General features: G+C 42.6%; 1 protein-coding gene across 1 annotated transcript in view; it reads right to left on the bottom strand.

Moving 5' to 3' along the window:
- The window catches only part of dock8 (dedicator of cytokinesis 8), a gene marked incomplete in the record, with an annotated part of 55,472 nt that overhangs the window by 9,873 nt on the left and 26,300 nt on the right, over nucleotides 1–19,299 (bottom strand). The window contains 28 exon segments of the mRNA XM_053421236.1: nucleotides 373–565; nucleotides 2,139–2,239; nucleotides 2,617–2,775; nucleotides 5,991–6,143; nucleotides 6,611–6,745; nucleotides 7,369–7,465; nucleotides 7,592–7,679; nucleotides 8,142–8,268; nucleotides 8,370–8,552; nucleotides 9,746–9,897; nucleotides 10,453–10,616; nucleotides 10,722–10,861; nucleotides 11,208–11,363; nucleotides 11,572–11,685; nucleotides 11,897–12,046; nucleotides 12,562–12,657; nucleotides 13,109–13,201; nucleotides 13,633–13,811; nucleotides 13,896–14,060; nucleotides 14,711–14,945; nucleotides 15,141–15,236; nucleotides 15,752–15,853; nucleotides 16,062–16,206; nucleotides 16,363–16,433; nucleotides 16,735–16,852; nucleotides 18,014–18,176; nucleotides 18,642–18,735; nucleotides 19,106–19,242. Of these exon segments, the coding sequence (XP_053277211.1) occupies nucleotides 373–565; nucleotides 2,139–2,239; nucleotides 2,617–2,775; nucleotides 5,991–6,143; nucleotides 6,611–6,745; nucleotides 7,369–7,465; nucleotides 7,592–7,679; nucleotides 8,142–8,268; nucleotides 8,370–8,552; nucleotides 9,746–9,897; nucleotides 10,453–10,616; nucleotides 10,722–10,861; nucleotides 11,208–11,363; nucleotides 11,572–11,685; nucleotides 11,897–12,046; nucleotides 12,562–12,657; nucleotides 13,109–13,201; nucleotides 13,633–13,811; nucleotides 13,896–14,060; nucleotides 14,711–14,945; nucleotides 15,141–15,236; nucleotides 15,752–15,853; nucleotides 16,062–16,206; nucleotides 16,363–16,433; nucleotides 16,735–16,852; nucleotides 18,014–18,176; nucleotides 18,642–18,735; nucleotides 19,106–19,242 (3,806 nt within the window).

Here is a 19,299-nt window from a genome sequence, read left to right as displayed (position 1 = left end):
GTTCACTTGTTCCCACAGGAGCACATTTGCCTCCCCCCCCCCCCCCCCCCCCCCCGCTTCATCTTCACAGACATTGTATAAAGCAGAGCTACCAGGGGACAGTGTTTATACGTTGACGGTGTGTGTGTACAGCTCCCCCTCTGGACACTCAACACTAAATGTGGAAGTAATCCGTGGGGGGGAAACGTGTGATGTGGTGTGTTGTGCCAGGGAGGGGGTTTGCCTCCTTCCAACAAAACAACCATCAGCCACAACAAACAGAAACAGATGATGGAGGGTTATTTGGACTAGCTGTATTTTTCTTTTGCAATGAGTCTGAACATGTGTTTATTATTATATCATATAGTGTGTTTCTGTATTTGCGTCGACTACCTGGAAGGTGACACTCCCAACAGGCAGGTACTTGTGATCCTCCAGCATGCTGAGGTACTCGGCCACCAGGGCGGCAGCGTGCACCAGACACATGGCCGACTCGGTGTAACACTTCCTGTTGTTGTGCTTCTCTGCCATGTTCTGCAGCCAGGTCAGACGCAGGTCAGGAGATGTCTGATAGCCCTTCGCTATCCTGGGGAGGGGAGGAGGAGAAGAAAGGAGGTTGTTTTTCCTTCATTTTTTCCCTTGTCCTTTATTGAACCAGCCTTATTAAGAAAAAAATCTATTTTTTAAGAATGACTAGGTCAAGAAAAGTTAAAACAATAAATACGAATCAGAGAACATATGCAGGCTATGGAAACTGTCACACAGTTTATATAAGAGCATAAGCATGAATTAGAAATAAGCTAGTGCAGGTGGTGCAGTGGTTTCACGGATTTTGTGTGTTTATACTTCAAATGTTTTGGCAAATATTTTTGAAGGTGAGTTGAGGTAGCCAAGTGGAGAAGACTTTTTAAAAGGCCTAAAATTCAGATGACTACATTTAGACTTTTTTTTAGACCCTACAGAAACCCAGTATCCTTAATTATTACCTTGTAAATAAATACAACTTTTAAAAACACCCAATTTCACAATGTCAAAGAAAAATACTGGATCTTTGTTCAGATATTCTCCAAAATGTAATGGACTCCTTCTGGCAGCTTTAGGGAAAACCATTGGATATTTTTTGCGTTGTCAACCCACCAACAAACCAACAAAGGGAAAACATAACCTCCTTGGTGGAGGTACAAAAGTTTAGTCTCAACTAGTCTCCACTACAAAAAAAGCTTTCTGTAATAAAAGAAATAATAAAAGCGATGACTTGATACTCTGAACGAAACTGAAGCAAATGAGTCGATCTAGTTACAGTCTAGACACAAATATACAGTAAGTCTACAATTGGACAGATAATATCTCAAGTGGTTAGTGGGTTTTATGAGCAACAGAAAATATGGATATGTCCATGGAATCCATGAACAGTCACGAGAATAACAACAGTGGGATGAATCTAAAACACTGAAAAAAAAGTAATTAGTCACTGTACTTCACTTATAAATGAACTCGAGCATCTGGAGACCAAATGTCTTGTTGTGCCAATGACCCGAGTGTGTTGGAGGGATCGGAGGTAGACGTTGAGGTGGGTGTAGGAAAATGTGTAAAGTCATTTTGCACAGCTGTCACACACTCGTCAGGTCACTGCGACCAAAACCCAAACAGAAAGGAGCATGAGAAACGATACGTGGAGGTGACATTAGAACATGTGGAGGTGAAGTGCCTGAATCAATATACAGCACATGTATGCTCCCTTTGTCTCAGTGTTTCCACTTTGTGTTTGCACACACACACACACACAAACTCCAGCACACACACCGTTTGCATCTGCATATACACACAGCCGGATCAGAAGACTAAACTGCTACCACATGGTTGCCATAGAGAGGGCAGCAAATAGAGGCAAAACAGCGCCGACCACAGAGAAATAGGAACCAGCAGCACAACATAGAGAGAAATCACACTGACAGAGAGAGAGAGAGAGAGAGAGAGAGAGAGAGAGAGAGAGAGAGAGAGAGAGAGAGAGAGAGAGAGAGAGAGAGAGAGAGAGAGAGAGAGAGAGAGAGAGAGAGAAGGGGGGGGGGGGGGGGGGGATTAAGAGACAAGACGCTGACGACAGATTTTTCTGTCGTCAAGGAAACAGGCGTTTGTGGAGGACGCTTTTGGCTCCTCACCTGTACATGAGGTCCATGAGCATCTCCGGGTCCTCCTGGAACTCCCTCATTTTCACTGTGTCTGATAGAATACTGTTAAGGTTCCTGAGCAGCTCGTCTACCTGAGGACACAGAGAAACACGGGCAGGCATGAGGATTAGATTTACATTTTTCTCACTTTATGACTGGACACTGGGATTAACTCCACGTTTCACTCAGTTATAAAAGTTGACCAAATTATCTTATATATTCTTCCTGATGTTAAGAAACAAATCAATTCAAAATGATATAAATGAATTACACGATTAAAAGGGCATAAAAACTAGCAGAATATATACAGACACATGGACTTAATTGTTGTTTTCAGTCATCTTCTTCCTCCTCCTCCTTAACCTTCTTTGATATTATCACTATGAGTAATGTGGTACAGTGTGTGTGTGTGTGTGTGTGTGTGTGTGTGTGTGTGTGTGTGTGTGTGTGTGTGTGTGTGATTTCCTACCTGTGAGGGCAACTGAGTGCTCTGCATCTCCGTGTCCTCCTCTGCGTAGGCCAGGATGGTGCGGAGCGAGCATCGTAAGTTTTCCTCCTGGAAGTCTGAGGACTTGCCCACCAGCGAGGCCAGAGACATGGTGACCTGCATCTTCACTCTTGAGAAGTTCTGACAGAGACAACAGGGACCGAGCTTGATGTCAGTGTTTCACAGCTTTGCAGTGTTAGAGACACATTTCTGTGGCTCCTCGAGGCTGAATTTCATGTGACTATATATTCCTCACAACTCTCAAGTGAAAACCTCTCTTCTTTTTTCTCATGCGCTGGGAGCCAAAGAAGGAAATGTAATATTTGCAATGGTGAGACAAGGCACATAAAGTGCAAGAGGCAAATGCAACTTTGCATGAATAGGACAATTCCTTCTTCTGCCCCTCTTTCACCTTTTCACTTTGCCTCTGAAGCACTTAGTTACCATAAAACTTCCAATAATAAACAATGCATGCATTTACTGCAACAACAAAGAAGACACAATCCATAGTTCAGTCCAAGGGCCATTGTGTGATTCAACTTTCATAACAGTCTTTAAAATGGCCTATAAACATTATACTATTTACTTTTATAATGATGGTCTAATAATGCATAGATTTTACATAAAGATGGACTACATGACAGATTCCCAAAAGTAAAAGCCAAATCATCTTGATCGCCCCCTGATGGCTGACTGCAGTCTAAGTCATAAATCCTGCCTCCTCCATGTTAGTGGATGAACCAAAAAGTTAACGCACTTGTCAAGTCATTTATCTCAAAGATTGTTTTCTGTCTCTTTAGGTCGTTCCTATCACACTGTCATTTGAAGCTGTAATAATGTGTTGAAATGTCCTCATTGGCAGATCCGACTGGAGATTTGTCGAGCATGTGTATTGGCAGGAACTCGACACCACAGCTCCACAAACCGATCACTCCTCTGTCGACTCCAAATGATGTCAAAAGACGATAGATCACAATCTTCATATGTGGGATATTCTAGCTTCAATGTTTGTTCAACGGGAGGAAGTGGAGACCTTTTATCCATTTATATGAACAGTCTATGTATCACTGGTAGAGGAAAGAGAAAATGAAATATAAATATTACTGTAGTAACATTACTATTAAGTCTATGAGCTGTAGTTTTGTCCTTATATTAAACATTGTGAAGAACTAAATATTTTATATAATGTACTGGTCCCTGAAAATCCTGCTCTATACTCAAGCATATCAGGATAAAGGTACCAGCATATACTTAAACACTGCACACTAAAATAAACTGAACATCCACCTGCTCACACTCTGTACCTTATGGGTGCAATGGTTTGATGGATCTTTTTGCATCAGCAGTGAAAATGTGTCCAAGGTTTCTAAATCTTCTCCAAGTCAAGATTAGCTTCTTTTTTTTCTCTCTCTCTCTCCTCAGTTTCTGTCCCTTCTCTTTCCTCCTCTCTTCATTTTTCACACTACCTGTCCAAAACAACAGGCCTGGCTAACACCCCTCCATCTCCTGCACGGAGGACGAGTGTGCGTATGTGCACGAGAGAGAGAGAGAGAGAGAGAGAGAGAGAGAGAGAGAGAGAGAGAGAGTGAAGTCCCATCTATCTCCAGCATGACCAGCTAAGCGGGAAATGATCTCCCATTAGCAGAGACATAATCACCCATGGATCATCTCTACGGCCCCATTCTGTTCAACTGAGCATGGAGCCAGAGCCTAACCACCCATCACTGCCCTCTAACTCAGTGTGTGTGTGTGTGTGTGTATGTGTGTGTGTGTGTGTGTGTGTGTGTGTGTGTGTGTGTGTGTGTGTGTGTGCCTAAATGATAGTCTGAGTCAACACATAACCCTCTTTGTCTTTCTCTGTCTTTTTCGTCACCTACTCTTTTTTCTTTAGTTTTCTTTCCACTCGTCAATGTTTGATATCTCGTTTCTTTTTCCTTCTGGATTTTGTTTTTTTATCCAAATATTAAAAAGGAGAAAAGCAGAGAGTAGTAAAATGTGTGTGTGACAGACAGTTTGGAGAGAGAGAGAGACGAGGGCGGATGAAGGGATGAAAACATAAACAAAGGAAAGGTAGGAACTTCTGTATGAATGAGTCATAGCGCTACAATGCTAATTCAGATCACAGCTCCCTTTGTATACACCACATAAACAAACATGCGCTGGACACGCAGAGGGGTGATACTCTGTAGAGGTTTTGTGTGTGTGTGTGTGTGTGTGTGTGTTCGCTGCTGCAGGCTGGTGTCTGACTTTCATTACAGTGTACTGACTGTAAACACAGGAAATATCGAAGGGCTATCGAACCAGCAGAGAAATGAAAGAGGATACTCTGTCCTAAACCTCCCTTCCTTCAGATCTGTGTCTTCTCAATTTTCTTCTATTTGTTTCCCTCCATCACTGCTTCACCTCTGGCAAAACACTGCACTATCTCCATTATGATTTCCTCCTTTCCGCCCCTTTCACGTTCTCTTTCTCCATGCCCATGACTCCCAGAGGAACATATACTCACACATTCACACATGCATATGTACTGAAACACACACACACACACACACACACGTCTGGCTGTCATTAGTTAAAGAGGGGTAGGAACATGGGGAGGCAGACAGTGACATATCTCCCTGCTCTCCACTCAGAGACACATCCTTCAGCAGAAACTTTCTGCGGCACACTCAAAATAGACCTGGAAAAGACATTAAAGCTGAGGAGGAAAGAAAAAGCCGGGGAGATGGGTGTGACTCCCTGCTTCTTCGCGAGAACATGTATCATGAGCACATCTGAACTCTCGTGCGAACCTAAATTGAATTTAATCCCACATAAACGCATTTTCTCCTGTTGAGCACAGATGTTAGATAAGGTTTTATCAGACAGGAAGGTAACACAGTATGCCTGACATTTGCCTTGAGTGTGTGTGTGTCTCTATACACTTGCATCCTTACAACCCATTGGAAAACTAGTATTCAGCACTCAGAAGAGCTCGTTCCACCACCAATGCTGAACAGTCCCCTTAAGTTCAAGCAAGCTGCACCACATTTCACACATTTATAGATCTCTTCACCAAGATCCATGAATTCTTCGCGGGGGAAACGGTGAAAATGTCACAAAAAACACTCTGTCTCACTATGTTAAAGGAAATTGATAACAAATCCCAGATCAACATCAAAATGTCTTCCCTGACCTCTACAATGTCCTACCATGTTTGTATAATCCGTCCGGCAGTTTTAGCCAAATGTTGCTCACAAACATGCAAACGGACAGGTTTGAAAACAGAACCTCCTTGGCAGGGGTAAGAAAACGCAATCATCTTTTGCATGTGATTTCGTGTTTATGTGTGTGTGTGTGTGTGTGTTTGTGCTTACACTGGCATTGCTGTAGCTGTATCTCATGATGAGATAGAGCGTGGCACAGGCCTGGCTCCTGTTCTCATCAACAGGGCTGCTGCAGTACTGAAGCACCTTCTGGCACAGGTCTGCACACTGCTCCGCCTCCTCCTCAAACAACAGGTCCCCAAACTGCACACAAACACACACAGACAAATAATATCAGACATACAAGGTATACACAAAGATACACATGCATATATAAATAAATAATCGTGCTTGTATCAGCAGTTTTCCACAAATAAGAACATTTAATTTAGACACAGATAGTGCGCGTGTAAACACAACTACACACACAGCTACCCCCCAATTTTCACAAAGTACAACACACACGCACGCACGCACACACACACACACACACATTGTTTCTTTAAAGTTGTTATAATAAATTCCCTTGCACCTTATCCTAACCTTAACCATTACAATTGAATGCCTACCCTGACCCTAACCTCAAAACCAAGTCCCTCAAAAAAACCTTAGAATTTGTGAGGACTAACCAAAATGTCTTCACAATCAGGGTATTGAACCAAAATTGTCCCTCAGAACTATATAAAGACAAGCGCACACACATATGCACACACACACCATGATGATAGTACCTTGACAACGAGCCCTCTGAGCGTGCTGAACGTGTGACAGAGGAAAGTGGAGCTCTGGTTGCACGTCAGAGAGTGAAGTAACACTTTCAACACTCCGCCGACCACGCTGTCCTTACAGTCAGCCAATGGCACCGCCTGGACAAGAGACACATGGAAGAATTAGCCTATCATTCGCGACAAATGATAACACCTGCAGATGCACTGGGGTCCCATTTAAATAGGAAAGTAGGAAGACGAGCAAACAGAAAATGATTAATACAGTCAATGAGTGCTTCAAGCTAAGATTGCAGGTGTAGACGACATATCGAGCCAACTTTGTGCTTTATGTATTTAATATTACAAGCATTCAGTGTCAGCAGTTACAAATATTAACCTTAGCATTCGATACATTTTTGCATTATGGCAACTCACTGAGCGATATCTCAATACCAGAGTCTCAAATTACTCGGGCTCAGCTTAATGCTTTCAAACCTTCTAAAGAAAGCTGAGCTGGGCTTCTTTCAATACCCAGTGAGGAACTTTATTAGTTTATCAATTATGCAAGGTCATGAATTGATTTTTTGTAACATGGTCGCTAATGAAAGGTAATTTCTTGTTGACTTTCAGTTCCCTGTGAAGATGCAAAATATTATAATTAATATGAAGTGACATCATAACATCACAATCTTGAGAAACATTAGTGTGAATAGTATTAATTTCATCTCTGGATTAGTAGTGACGCTGAATGAGTTCAGGTGATGGACAGAGTGTTCTCCGACCTGTACGATGGTCTCCAGCAGGTCCAGTACGATGAGGTTTGTCTCTGTGGCCAGGTTCCCACTGATCAGAGCCTCCTGGTCCAGCTCTGCTTTAGTCCTGATGGAAAGTGATCGGACAGATATTAAGCGAGAAGAGAAACACAGCAAAAACATGGGGTTTCAAAAATTGACGAAACCCTCACAGGCAAAGCAAACTTTTGGAAACGGGGAAGCAGACACATACTTGTCCTGTTTGTCATTGGTCTGTCTCCACTGGGTGAGGTCTTTCCTCCAGCGCAGGTTCTCTCTCTGTCCCATGGTCCTGTCCATTCCTGTCGGGGGTTACAAAGGAAACCGCTTGTGAGGAAACAATAATGTACATTTACGTACAGATTTATACAAAGCTTTATCACTGGAGTTCATGCAACTTAATAGATAGATAGGTACATTCATATTATGTTTTATGAGCAGATTAGATCATTTATTGGAGAAATTGCTGATAATTCAAACAAACTATTCCCAGTTATAACACATTCACTTTTTCCTTCCTTCTGTACTCCATACTATACTGTCGTATTTAATATGCCACATATCACCAGTATGGAATTGCAAGCCCATGTAAAGATTAACCTGAGACCAGTTCTTTCCATAACTTGCTGACTGCACATTTAATAAATACTGATACTGAGCGCTCACTCGATTTGGAGGTAGTTCGTGTGCAAAACTTGAAAAATTGCAATTATAAATGTGACAGAAAAGCAATTTCCAAGTTTTAACCCTTAAAGTGCAGGTACCTCCAACTCGTTTCATCATTTCCCCGCGGGCTCCCATTCCTCTCAGCAGGGCTTCTTCCAGCTGCAGCTTGGCCTGCTGGGACTTCTGTAAGGCCTGGGTGCTCACTTTGTCAGTGCTCTGCTTCCCCTGCACACACACATTAACACACAGTCACAACATGCAAGCAAACAAGTGGCACATCAATGACAGTTACAACTGACACAAGTAAACAAAGGAGGTACACTGACCCTGTACTCGAAGCAGGACACACAGATGGTGAGGAGCTCCAGCAGCTTGTTGAGCTGTGACGGAGGCATGTCCACAGTCCAGCGCTGAATTAGAATCCGGTCTGCGTTCTTTATCACCCACAGGAAACACACCAACAGGTGGCGGCTGGTGTCCGCCGCCAGGGTGGCTACGGATTTACCTTGCTGGGAAGGGGAGAGGAGAGAGGCAGATATGTAGTTTGATTGGGTACTCAGGAGAGAGGGAACATCTGCATTCACACAAAGGCCTATGTGCTGTGTGTGCAGCCACACTGAGAAATGACTGTGGTAATCAGAATATAACACAAGAGGATTATAAATATGAGTTTGTTGCCATTCACACACACACATCCATACAGTGCATCTATGGGTAGCACTTCTTTTCTATGAGGGGCAGTTCCAACATCTTAAAGAACACCTACATACGAGTGGACATTTCTTTGACCCTGGTTTTAGTTTGGTGTTGTTGTCTTCCTCCTCTTAATGGGCGTTAAATCTACTGCAGATAAATGTACCTTCATTTTGTGAGATGATGAATCGGTTGCTGCTATAGAGGGCTACTGCTGCCTCGCTGTGTGGCAGCTTTGATAAATGTAGTCATTAACCTCCTTGTGCTCGGGGTCTCCCACCTGGAACCCGGTTTCCAGGTATCTGTTCCACAGCGGGGCCGAGTGAGGTGCACCAGAACCAACATCGACTATGTGTGTAGCATGTAATCCAAAACATGACTAGGCTATTTAAAAAAAACTAAAACTTAAATGGTTCTTGTACCACTTCGGTTGAGAAGAGTGAAAGATTCAGATATTGTTTGTTTGCAGGGGAACAGCCTGAAGACGAGGAGCGGTCTGGCTGCCAGGTGTGGATTTGTGATGGATACCAGGCCGATGGCACAAATGTAGTTTTTCCACAACAGAATTTCACGTTACAACAAAGAAAGAACTGATTCATCACTTGGAAAGAGGCCGAGAGAGCTGAAGAGAGTGGCAGTGTTCAGTGTTAGTGCCTGTGTTGTTGCTGTAGCTACATTTGATGGATGTGTTTGTCAGGGAGGACGACCCTGTTCACTTATGATGCCAATGCCTGCCCATAAACCATCTCCTGCAGACATGTGTGTGTACGTGTGTGTACTGTACGTCTGTGTGTGTGTGTGATTTTTTCAGGATGGATGAAGTGTGTGTGCAGCTCTGACAGCTAATCAATCTACCTCAGCGCAGCTCACCTGTCGGGAGGCTGAAGACTAACAAACACCATCACACAAACACGCACACAGACGCACTTTTGAACTTCTAAAACACAACGAAAACCACACCACAATTTGTTATCGTCTTTCAGATTACGACATAATTTCTGAATTTTACCATGGACGCCATGGAGACGAGAACATTCCGGCCCAGCGTGTTGAATGGGTTCCCAGCGATCGCCATGGCAACAGACTGATTGATGGGTGGCACATTTTCAAGGTCGTCGTCAGATATGCCCATCTTGTTTTTCCCGCCTCGAGTCTCAGAAACTACGGAGACACACAGGGATCAAACACTGTGTTAAACTGGAGGAGGGGACGGGGGTGCAGAGGATGAACTTGGAGCCTTAATTGTGCGAAAGTTTTGACACCACTTGTGTCTATATTCAGTGAAGGAGACAAACATCAACACGTCCTCTATAGATGAAGATGTTTAACTGCCACTGTGTAACTGGTAACAAAGAAATACAGTCAAAACACTGGTAGATTAACCAAGGTTAATGTGACACGGTAACATTAACAGTTAATCGAGTTATTCAGTGGAAGCAAAGGAACAATTCCACTAATGTCCATCATGAAAACACAGCAGGCTTCTCCATGAGGCGGGAAAATGGGCATATGTCACCTACTAGTAAGGATGAGCAAAGTTTAAAAACTCCAATATGACATAAGAGAGATCTGACATGAATTACTCTCACATTGTATTAAATGGTAAAATGCAATTTCTGTGTATATATACTTAATATACTTCAGAATTTATGTGCAAAAATGACAGCAGACATACAGTTAATTGATCAATGGTCTGTGTGTGTGTGTGTGTTTTACCAGTGAAGTCCAGATAATTGGTGGAGTCTATGATAATCCCCACCAGGGGGAGGTAGAGAGCGGCCACCTTGGCTCTGACCTCAGGTTTAATACAACGATGGTCGAGATCATGAGAACACAGCAGACTATAGATGGCATTGATGGCTTTTCTCTGGACCTTTCCCCTGTAAACACAAACACACGGTAAGTGTTAAACTAATAAAAAGGTAATAAAAAGTTAATAAGGTAAATATCTTGGGTATAACGTCTCTGTGTTTGTGTTTCCGTACCCCTCTGACTCCATGTCTAAGGCGGCACTGAGCTCCGTCAGCAGCAGACCCGCGAGGTAATGCTGCTGCTTGAAATCCTGAGAAAGCTCAAACAGCCCCAAGATCCTCTGCTGCTCCTGGAAGCTACACGAGCCGGAGCTCTGAGGAGGGGAAACGGAGACAAGAGAGCAGCAGGAAGAGAATTAGAGTAAGATTTTAGGTTAACAGAAAACAGACTGCTTAACAGTCCATCAGAAACTGTGTCACGCTTTCCTGGCTGAATCCCATCTCATCTCCTCTGTCTGATAACTCCCTCAGCTCCACTTTTGAATTCTCCTTATTGCGGATTTTATTTCCTTTCCGAGAAATCGTCCTCTCCTGGAGGGCATGAAAGCCCAGACATTTGTGAATCGTTTTCTCTTCTTTCCCCTCGCCGATGTAGTAACGTGGCGATAAAACTATGTTACTACATATATATGTCAAATGAAAGTGCACGTTTTGACTGACCTGTGAGGAGATGGATGGACATGGTGAGGCGGGGGCAGAGGTTGGGCTGCTGAAGAAGAGGCTCAGGTTGAGGTAGTGCTCGTGGCTGCACAGGATTCGCAGGAACTCCAGACGCATGGTGATCAATGTCGGCATTGAAACACTTTTAGCCGACATCTAGAAGAGAAAGCGAGAAAAAAAACACATCCCTTAATGCATATTCATATTCATATATACGACAGAAATCATGCTAATGTTCAAATATCTCTGAAGCTGTTATTTTTGAAAACAAAAATGGACAAGTACACATGCTCTAATAAAATGGAGGATAAAAAATTGAAGAAGCGTGAAAAGGTAGTTTTAGTTGGTGTCAGTGGTATTTTACCTGGTTGCAGTAGTTTTTCACCAGCTGGAAAATAAATCCTCGGTCCATGAGGGACAGGAGGTCATAGAGGAAGAAGGCCAGGCTGATGTTGACTTTCTCCGCTTGCTCTACCTCCTAAAACAACAAACAACAAACAGTTATCTGTACCGAGCGGATCTTGTCGATCATTGAGCTGTGCAAGCTGAGTTTTCAGATACTGCAGCGACCTGCGGTTTGGAGGACACCGACCACCGAGGCTGCCTCTGACCCAACACCGGAGAACAGAAGGAGGCTAAAGTTACATTGCCTCGGTCGAGATGAGCTTCATATCTTCTTCTTTCCTCACCTTCTGCTGTTTGACGAGGATGGTGCCAATCTCAGCTGTAACCACGGAGGCGATGGTGGTGATGTCATCTTTAAACCGGTCGGAGAAGCGATTTCTTCGAGGGACGTTCTGCTTGTCCAGCTGAGACACGTGCTGGGCCATGCTTTTCACCTGTTTTATCAATCACAAACACAACACAGTGGAATCAGTAATACGAATCGTCAATTTAAAATATGGAAAATACAAATGATGTGCATCAAGTGATATGAGAAAGGCATGTAAATAAAGGCTTTTTCATTAAATGTACAATAGTGTCCATTATTGTAGTTATTGAACTTAGATACTTGAATATACGAGACGATCTGAAGGGATGAGAGAGAATGTGAGTAACGATTCACTTCCAAAACTCCTAAAGTGTGATAAAATGTCAAGCGACCTGATAAAGCACTGACCACAGCACTTTCAAAATGTCCTTTTTCTTCTTCACGCTATAAAACTATCGTTTATCTTTTAAGGTTTGTGGCCACAAGGTCACGCATTGTTTGGTGTGAGTCATTTTTACAACTCATTCATTTATCACTAACATCGTCAGCAAGTCTGTTCCACAGCTACTGTGAGAGTCAATCAAACACTCTTTTTTAAAGGGAAAAACACAGAGACACACACACACACACACACACACTGACCAGCAGCTCGAAGAAGAACCAGGCATATTTGTACGCGTTCTCTCTGCAGACGCCCGTGCTGACGACCATCTGCAGGGCGAGCTCCTCATGAAACTGCTGCAAGAGAAAACAAATACACAGACCACAGTGAGACCGGCTCTGGAGAGAGCTGATGGAGTAAATATTACAGTCACAGTAGATATGACAACAAATGTTAAACTGTGTATCTCTATGAAAACATACTAGGTCACAGAACTCCTCAGTGTCACACTGCCCCCATGTGGCCACAAGTGGAAACTAGCGCTCACCATTGAAACTCTGAATATGAACATTGTTCAATTAATGGATGATCCTTTCGGTAAGAAGAAAGATTAATCACACGACCTGAATTATGAATGGTATAATTATTGAACTTCATCTACACTTGCTCAACAACACGTTTCTTTGTCTTTGCGGTGTCTCCACATTTCATATAAATGTTATTGATATCAATCACATTTCTACAATGAATAACACGATTCTAAATCAAATCTCTGTGGTGTTGAGAGCAAACGTTAGAGTTGGTCACCTTCCTGTTGGAGGGCCTGGTGCCTCCTGCTGTGTTCACGTGGTTGTTTACATCTGAGTAGGTGGACATACGGCAGCCTGGGTTGTTGCTACCCTGGAGACACACACACACACACAAACACACACACACACACAGGTTCCGTCACAGTGAACGTGATGGATGCTTTCATTAGTGCGGGTGTCTAGCGGCCTATTACAATATCTAATGTACTGTGGGAATGAATAGCAAATGACTGCGATGTGTGTATTAGGACGCCTGCTGAGATCTATTAACATACAGCTGTGTGTGTGTATGGAGTTCATCAAATATATGAAACCATATGGTAGAATGGTGATTAATGGGCTTTCAGGAAAAATACAGGCACACACAGAAAAGGTGTATTACATAATGGTTTAAATCAATGCCAATTAACCTCTAAGAGTACATGAATATTATTTAAGAGTTTCTTTTGGAAGCAAAAATAAGTTTCTAACACTGAACTGAATGAATTACAGGGAGACTTGGTTTGATGAAACTCTTTGTACCTTGGCGGAGAAGATGCTTTTGATCTCAGCATCTTCAGCAGACATGTGCGGAGCCGGGATGTCGGGGTTGCTGCTGCTGCGGATTCTGGACTGGAGAAGCATGTTGCCCACTGTGACTGCTGTGGCCCGACCCATGGTGCTGTAACGGCTCTCTGCAGGAGCCATCGTACTCCCTGTAACTGGACACACACAAAAAAGGAATAATTAAAAGAATCATAATCACAGGAAATATGACAGAAGAAATATTTAGAATATGCCCCTACCTGTATTCTGCACTTCTCGAGGGGGATCAGGCAGACAAAACACCCAGTAAAGGTAGGTCGCCAAGAGGCTGTTCCTGCCCTGCTGGTCCCGGATCAGCTCCTGGCTGTTATGAAGACTGTTGACGATGGACACCACTGATTCGAAGGCTATCTGGGCCAGATTGGCTGTAGAACACAGATATAAATATTCACAAAATAATCATTCATCAGAGTCAGAATATCATCAACAGCATCATCAGGGAAAATCATTTTTTCTTTCCTTGGTTTTATAAACTGTATTTCATTTAAACTCATGTTTTTGTGACACGCGATTCAAGCTAACATTCAAGTAGTTGATTACATTACAATTACATTACATTACAATTATGATCAGTTATTAATAATAAGAATTTAAGTAGTATTTTTTTATCAAATTAAAAGATTATTCATTAACCGAATAATTGTCCTCGGATTTTGAAGTACAGTGCTTTGCATATTTGTATTTTGTCAATATAGAAAATGTGACTTTTAACTAGAGTCAGTTGTTTATCTTCTAGTACTCACATTCTCAGACTCCAATTTTGTGTCACAGTATTAACTAACTTCTTTTTTCATTATTGATTTTCATATTGAAAATATCAGTTAATAGTTAAGTCTGTAAAATGTCTTAATCCTGGTGGTTCTAAACCAATAGATATTCAATATACAAAAACAGATGAAAACAGTAAATCCTCACACTGCAGGGGACGGGGGAGTTTTGACATTTTGTGTAAAAACCAGAAACTTCCAAAATGTTACTGTGTTGTTAATTCTCTGCAGCCAAAGTGACTCCTCACCAGTCTGGCCTGCGATGACCATGGGCTGCATGATGAGTGTGAAGAGTTTATCCAGCACCAGGTGGAGAAAGAGGACCAGCGGCTCTAGTCTGGAGGAGGACAGGGAGATGATGCTGAGCTTCAGCTCATGCTCCAGCTTGTTCTCTGGAATTTTCTCCTCCCTGACCCGCAGAGGGAATGTAGCTCCGCCCTCCAGGGCATGGCAGAGGGTGAAGAAACGCTCCAGATGGTTGTCCTGGGACAGAAAACCAAGGATTTCTTACATGGTGATGAGAGGAACAGGCTGGGAGACCAATGCAAAAAGACAATGTGCATGTAATCCTTCAGGGTGGATGTCTCAGCACAGCAGAGTTGGTTGAATGTTGAGTCTACTGGAGTGTGTGAAAGACAGCAAATATGCACTGTGTTTGTGTGCTCAACCATAACTCACCTGTGTGTGTACAGACGACACGGCCTGGATCTCCAGGTTGAAAAGCCCTTTGTGACTTTCCATCCACTTGACTGGAGGAGCCTGAGGAGGAAGTTTCTACACAACAGAGAAGCAGGGAATACAACTTTGTGTCAGTTCAAGCATTAAAATGTCTGAAGCCTTTAATGATTGATTAATTGATTAATCGATTTGTTAAATTATTAAATGATGAATTGATTAAATGATTCATTGGTTGATTTGTTGATTGGTTGATCGATCTAACACATCTGTACTGGGACCAGACTCTGAACAGAGCTGTGGAACTCGGGCTGACCCTCACCCCTCCATTGTCCTGCATGTGTAAGCTGTTTCTGTCTGACCACAGTTTCAGTTTGTCTATATGCAGGACAAACGGATACAGACATTCATTTGTCTCAGCTGCCACAGGCTTTGTAAATCATTTATTGTGATTTTAATTTATTGAGACCCTGCAGTTTCTTGTATTTTATTAGTTTTAACACTTTAATGTTATTTGAAGTCTTTTACATTGTATTTATTCGGTTCAGCTCGAGGTTTGTGTAGACACTTCTCTAGGAACTACAAATTGCCGTTGATCCTTGAGATGCACTTACCTCAGGCGTGTGCAGAGAGTAGTTGACAGGTAGTCGTTCCAAGACGATGGGCAGACAGAACTGACCGTTCTGCAGCCGGTCATTATTCAGTATGGGCAGCCACTGGATCAGAGACAAACAGCAAAGTCAGTGTGTCAACTATTAACATTTTAACATCAGATAATACTGACATTTAGAAAAATAAAATGAACTTCACTCATGCACTGACACTGATTTCAGATAAAGAGGCTGCTGTGAAACACAATACACAGGTTTCGACATACTGTACAATACTATGGCATTTTTTCTGTGAGTATATTTAGAAACTTACAGAGTATCCAATGAGTGTCTCACAGCTGCCGCTCTGGTTCTGTTTCTGCTGGCAGCTGATGTGGTAGAAGGTGAACAGCAGGTGATGTCTCTGCGTCAGACGTGCTGGAAGAACCAGCTTCACTTCCTCATAGAAGTCGGGGGACCTGAGAAAGAAATGGGACAGGGACAGCGGAGAAGAGTGAGGGATGAGGAGGAGGAGAAGGGCAGAGGGGGGGAGATGAAATGACAGGGGAGAGTTACCCAGGCTGCTTATATGACGCAAAGAGGCAGGAAAGTGTAACTCAATGAGGTTGACTTGCTTGTTATGGTAGGTAACAGGTGTGTAGACTTCCTCCAAGAATTCAGGGCCAGTTGATTTGCCAAAAATCACCTGAGAATAAAGGAAATAACAGATAAAATAAGTCTTCATTTTCATCTCTAATTTAAATAAAGGTTCAATTATAAAAATATATATCGATAACTGTCTGATTAGTGTACCAATCTCTGAGATTTTTTGATATCAAATCATTTTCTGTTAACCAAAATAATATTTCTCATTAAATGAAAGCTCCCTCACTTTGGTGCAAGTATTTGTCTGTGTTAAATTATTTGTTCAAGCAGTTTCGTGAGCACATGGAAAGAAACTAGGTCGGAATAATGCTGACGACTGATCCCAAACAAGCAGCACTCACAGGCAGAGAAGAGGCCGGGTCCTCTTCGCTCATGAACTGGATTTTGACAGTGATGTTTCTGGCTGATGTCAGTCTGTTCACAAAGTTGAGCCTCTGCGGGTAGACAAAGAGCAGGTTCCTACAGAGACACAGGGAGAGAATGAGACTTTTATTTAGACATTTATTTATTTATTTTGAATAAAAAGAAATCCTAAATCTGCCCCCTTAACCAAATATTCACCAAAATGTAATGTTTATTATCCCTTCCACGAAATTTAAAGACATTTTTTTCAATATCTGTTGACTAATCCTGCAGTTGCAATGCACATCACTAGGTGGCACTGTCTCTTCAGAAAACCTCGGAGGCATGTAGTGGTGAGGTGACAGCGATGTCCCAGAAAAATCAAAACAACCATTTACTGCATCTCTTTGTGGTTTTTATACAACACTATAATCTGCCCTGAAACCTTGAGTACAGGGGGATTACCACAACCTCCGCTGAACAAATGCTCAGAGAACAGCAGCATGTAATTACCGTGCAGGGGACTTGTTCACACATGAAGTTACTACTGTTTTTGTTGCGAGCAAAACCATTTTAGGATTGAACTTTGAGTCGAGTTAAACCGCTGGTCACACAGGACGGCTCATTACGGCTGAACCATGAGGCAACTTTACAGGTTGCATGGGTGGAAACACCTAAAAATAGGGACCAAACTGAAAAGGAGCAAAGCCTCAAAGCTATGTCGGCTTCTGAGTGACGAGTGCAGCGTGACTGTTCTTGTTGCCTCTGGCCTTTCAGGGAAGTAAAGCCTCTGGAAGAGCTAACAAACCTGTTTGCACCTCAAGCTACGAAACGTGTGTTTTTCAAATCCTTGTTTGTGTTTCATCCTGCGGAGGTGCGAGTTGTACGCTGGTTTCCTTTCCCTCCTGACAGTCTGACAGTTTCATAGGGTCGTAAAGATTTAGAAAAAAACGACTACAGTGGCTGTTCCAAACTACTTTTCAAAATAAAAGCTCTGTAATTGAGCTGGATATAAACCTTTGCAGCAACAAACAGATTTTGTGCTCTTTACTTAAGAGGACAAATTGCTAAAGAGGAAGTGGTTCGATGAATGTTGCTTGCAGATGGAGATCAGTCTGTGTCAGTTCAATATGAGGAAATTAATCGAAACGGATCTAAATATCTAAATGATCTGGCGGCGACTTTAACCCACAGTTGGACCCAGTTTCCGACTGCTTCTGTTTGTTTGTTTTAGAAGGTGTGTGTTAACTCAGTGATATGTTTTGTCCGCCATCCTACCTGTAAATGTTGTGCGGGACAAAAACCTCGCTGGATGGGAACTCCAGCACCTCCTTGACTGGACGAATGTTTTTCTCAGACACTGGTATGAGAGGGATGAGCTCGGGGGACAAACATGCAAGAGGCGTGTCGTGCACTGGAGACATGTCCAGTTTAATGGAACCTAGAAGACACGGGATAAGACAGATACACATATAAGTCACATGCATGCACACATGCATGCACACATGATCAGCAGCAAGTGGTTTTAATGCCATGGCTGATAGGTGTGTGTGAAAACAAATTATGTGTCAGGCTGTTTTTTTTTCATTGACTTCCTGGAGTCTCTGCAGGTTGTCTGGCAACATCATAGTGACAACAGGTCTCCAGGAAGTTACAGCATCAAGCCAAGAAGTAGTACACACACAGTAACACACAACATGTCCTTCCTTATATTAGTAAACTCTACAGAGGATTAAATAAAGACCAGTTTTGTGTCAAGCTAAAACAAAGTCGCAGCGGATTCCTATCTAACATACTGGTGACAAAAGGGTGGCAACTCAGATCTATAAAATAAAATAAAATAAGATAAAATAAAATTGAATCAAAATTTAGGTTTGTTGAGTGTTGAGATGTGTTGAGAGTTGACCTGGAATCGTCTTGATTCTTCTCTGTGAAGTGGAGTTCTTCTTGATATCAGACAGGAACTTGAGCAAGTCCTCATCACCCAAGCGATCCCCCTCCTGACACCCACACACACAAACACAAAAACAAACACACAAACACATTGAGACAATTAACTAATGAGGAATGTTTTTGCAGAAAATTGATAGAATATGATGTTAAAGTGGAAAAACACATGAAATAGCTGCAGACTTGGCTTCAAATATAGGTAACACATGTGTTTTATGTCAATGATTTTATCCAAAGTATTTGCGTCATGGTAGAAACATGACAAGAACCCTTTGGAATGTATAACATAGCATGTTTGATAAAAGAATGAGACAAGGCCAGACTGTAGCCATAGTTACTTGTGTTGTTTAATATATCTCAAGGAAATAACACATTTTTCTCTGATCTGTCAGCGTCATGGTATCTGGGTGGGGGTCTGACCTGTTTGAAGATGGTGCTGATAGTGATGGTCACAGGTTTGAAGGCAGAAACGTTGCAGGATTGATCCTCGATGGTGCTGTAGCGCTCAGAGTTCCTCCTGGGAAGCTGCCCTTTCCGGTCGAAGCTGCTCGACTTGACTGGGGGGGGGGGGGGGGGGGGGGGAGACACAAAAGGTTACAGGGTGAAATGAAATT

This window comes from Pleuronectes platessa, chromosome 4 (genome assembly GCF_947347685.1).
Source record: "Pleuronectes platessa chromosome 4, fPlePla1.1, whole genome shotgun sequence".
NCBI classification, from domain to species: Eukaryota; Metazoa; Chordata; class Actinopteri; order Pleuronectiformes; family Pleuronectidae; genus Pleuronectes; species Pleuronectes platessa.
This window is presented reverse-complemented; position numbering and strand designations above follow the sequence as displayed.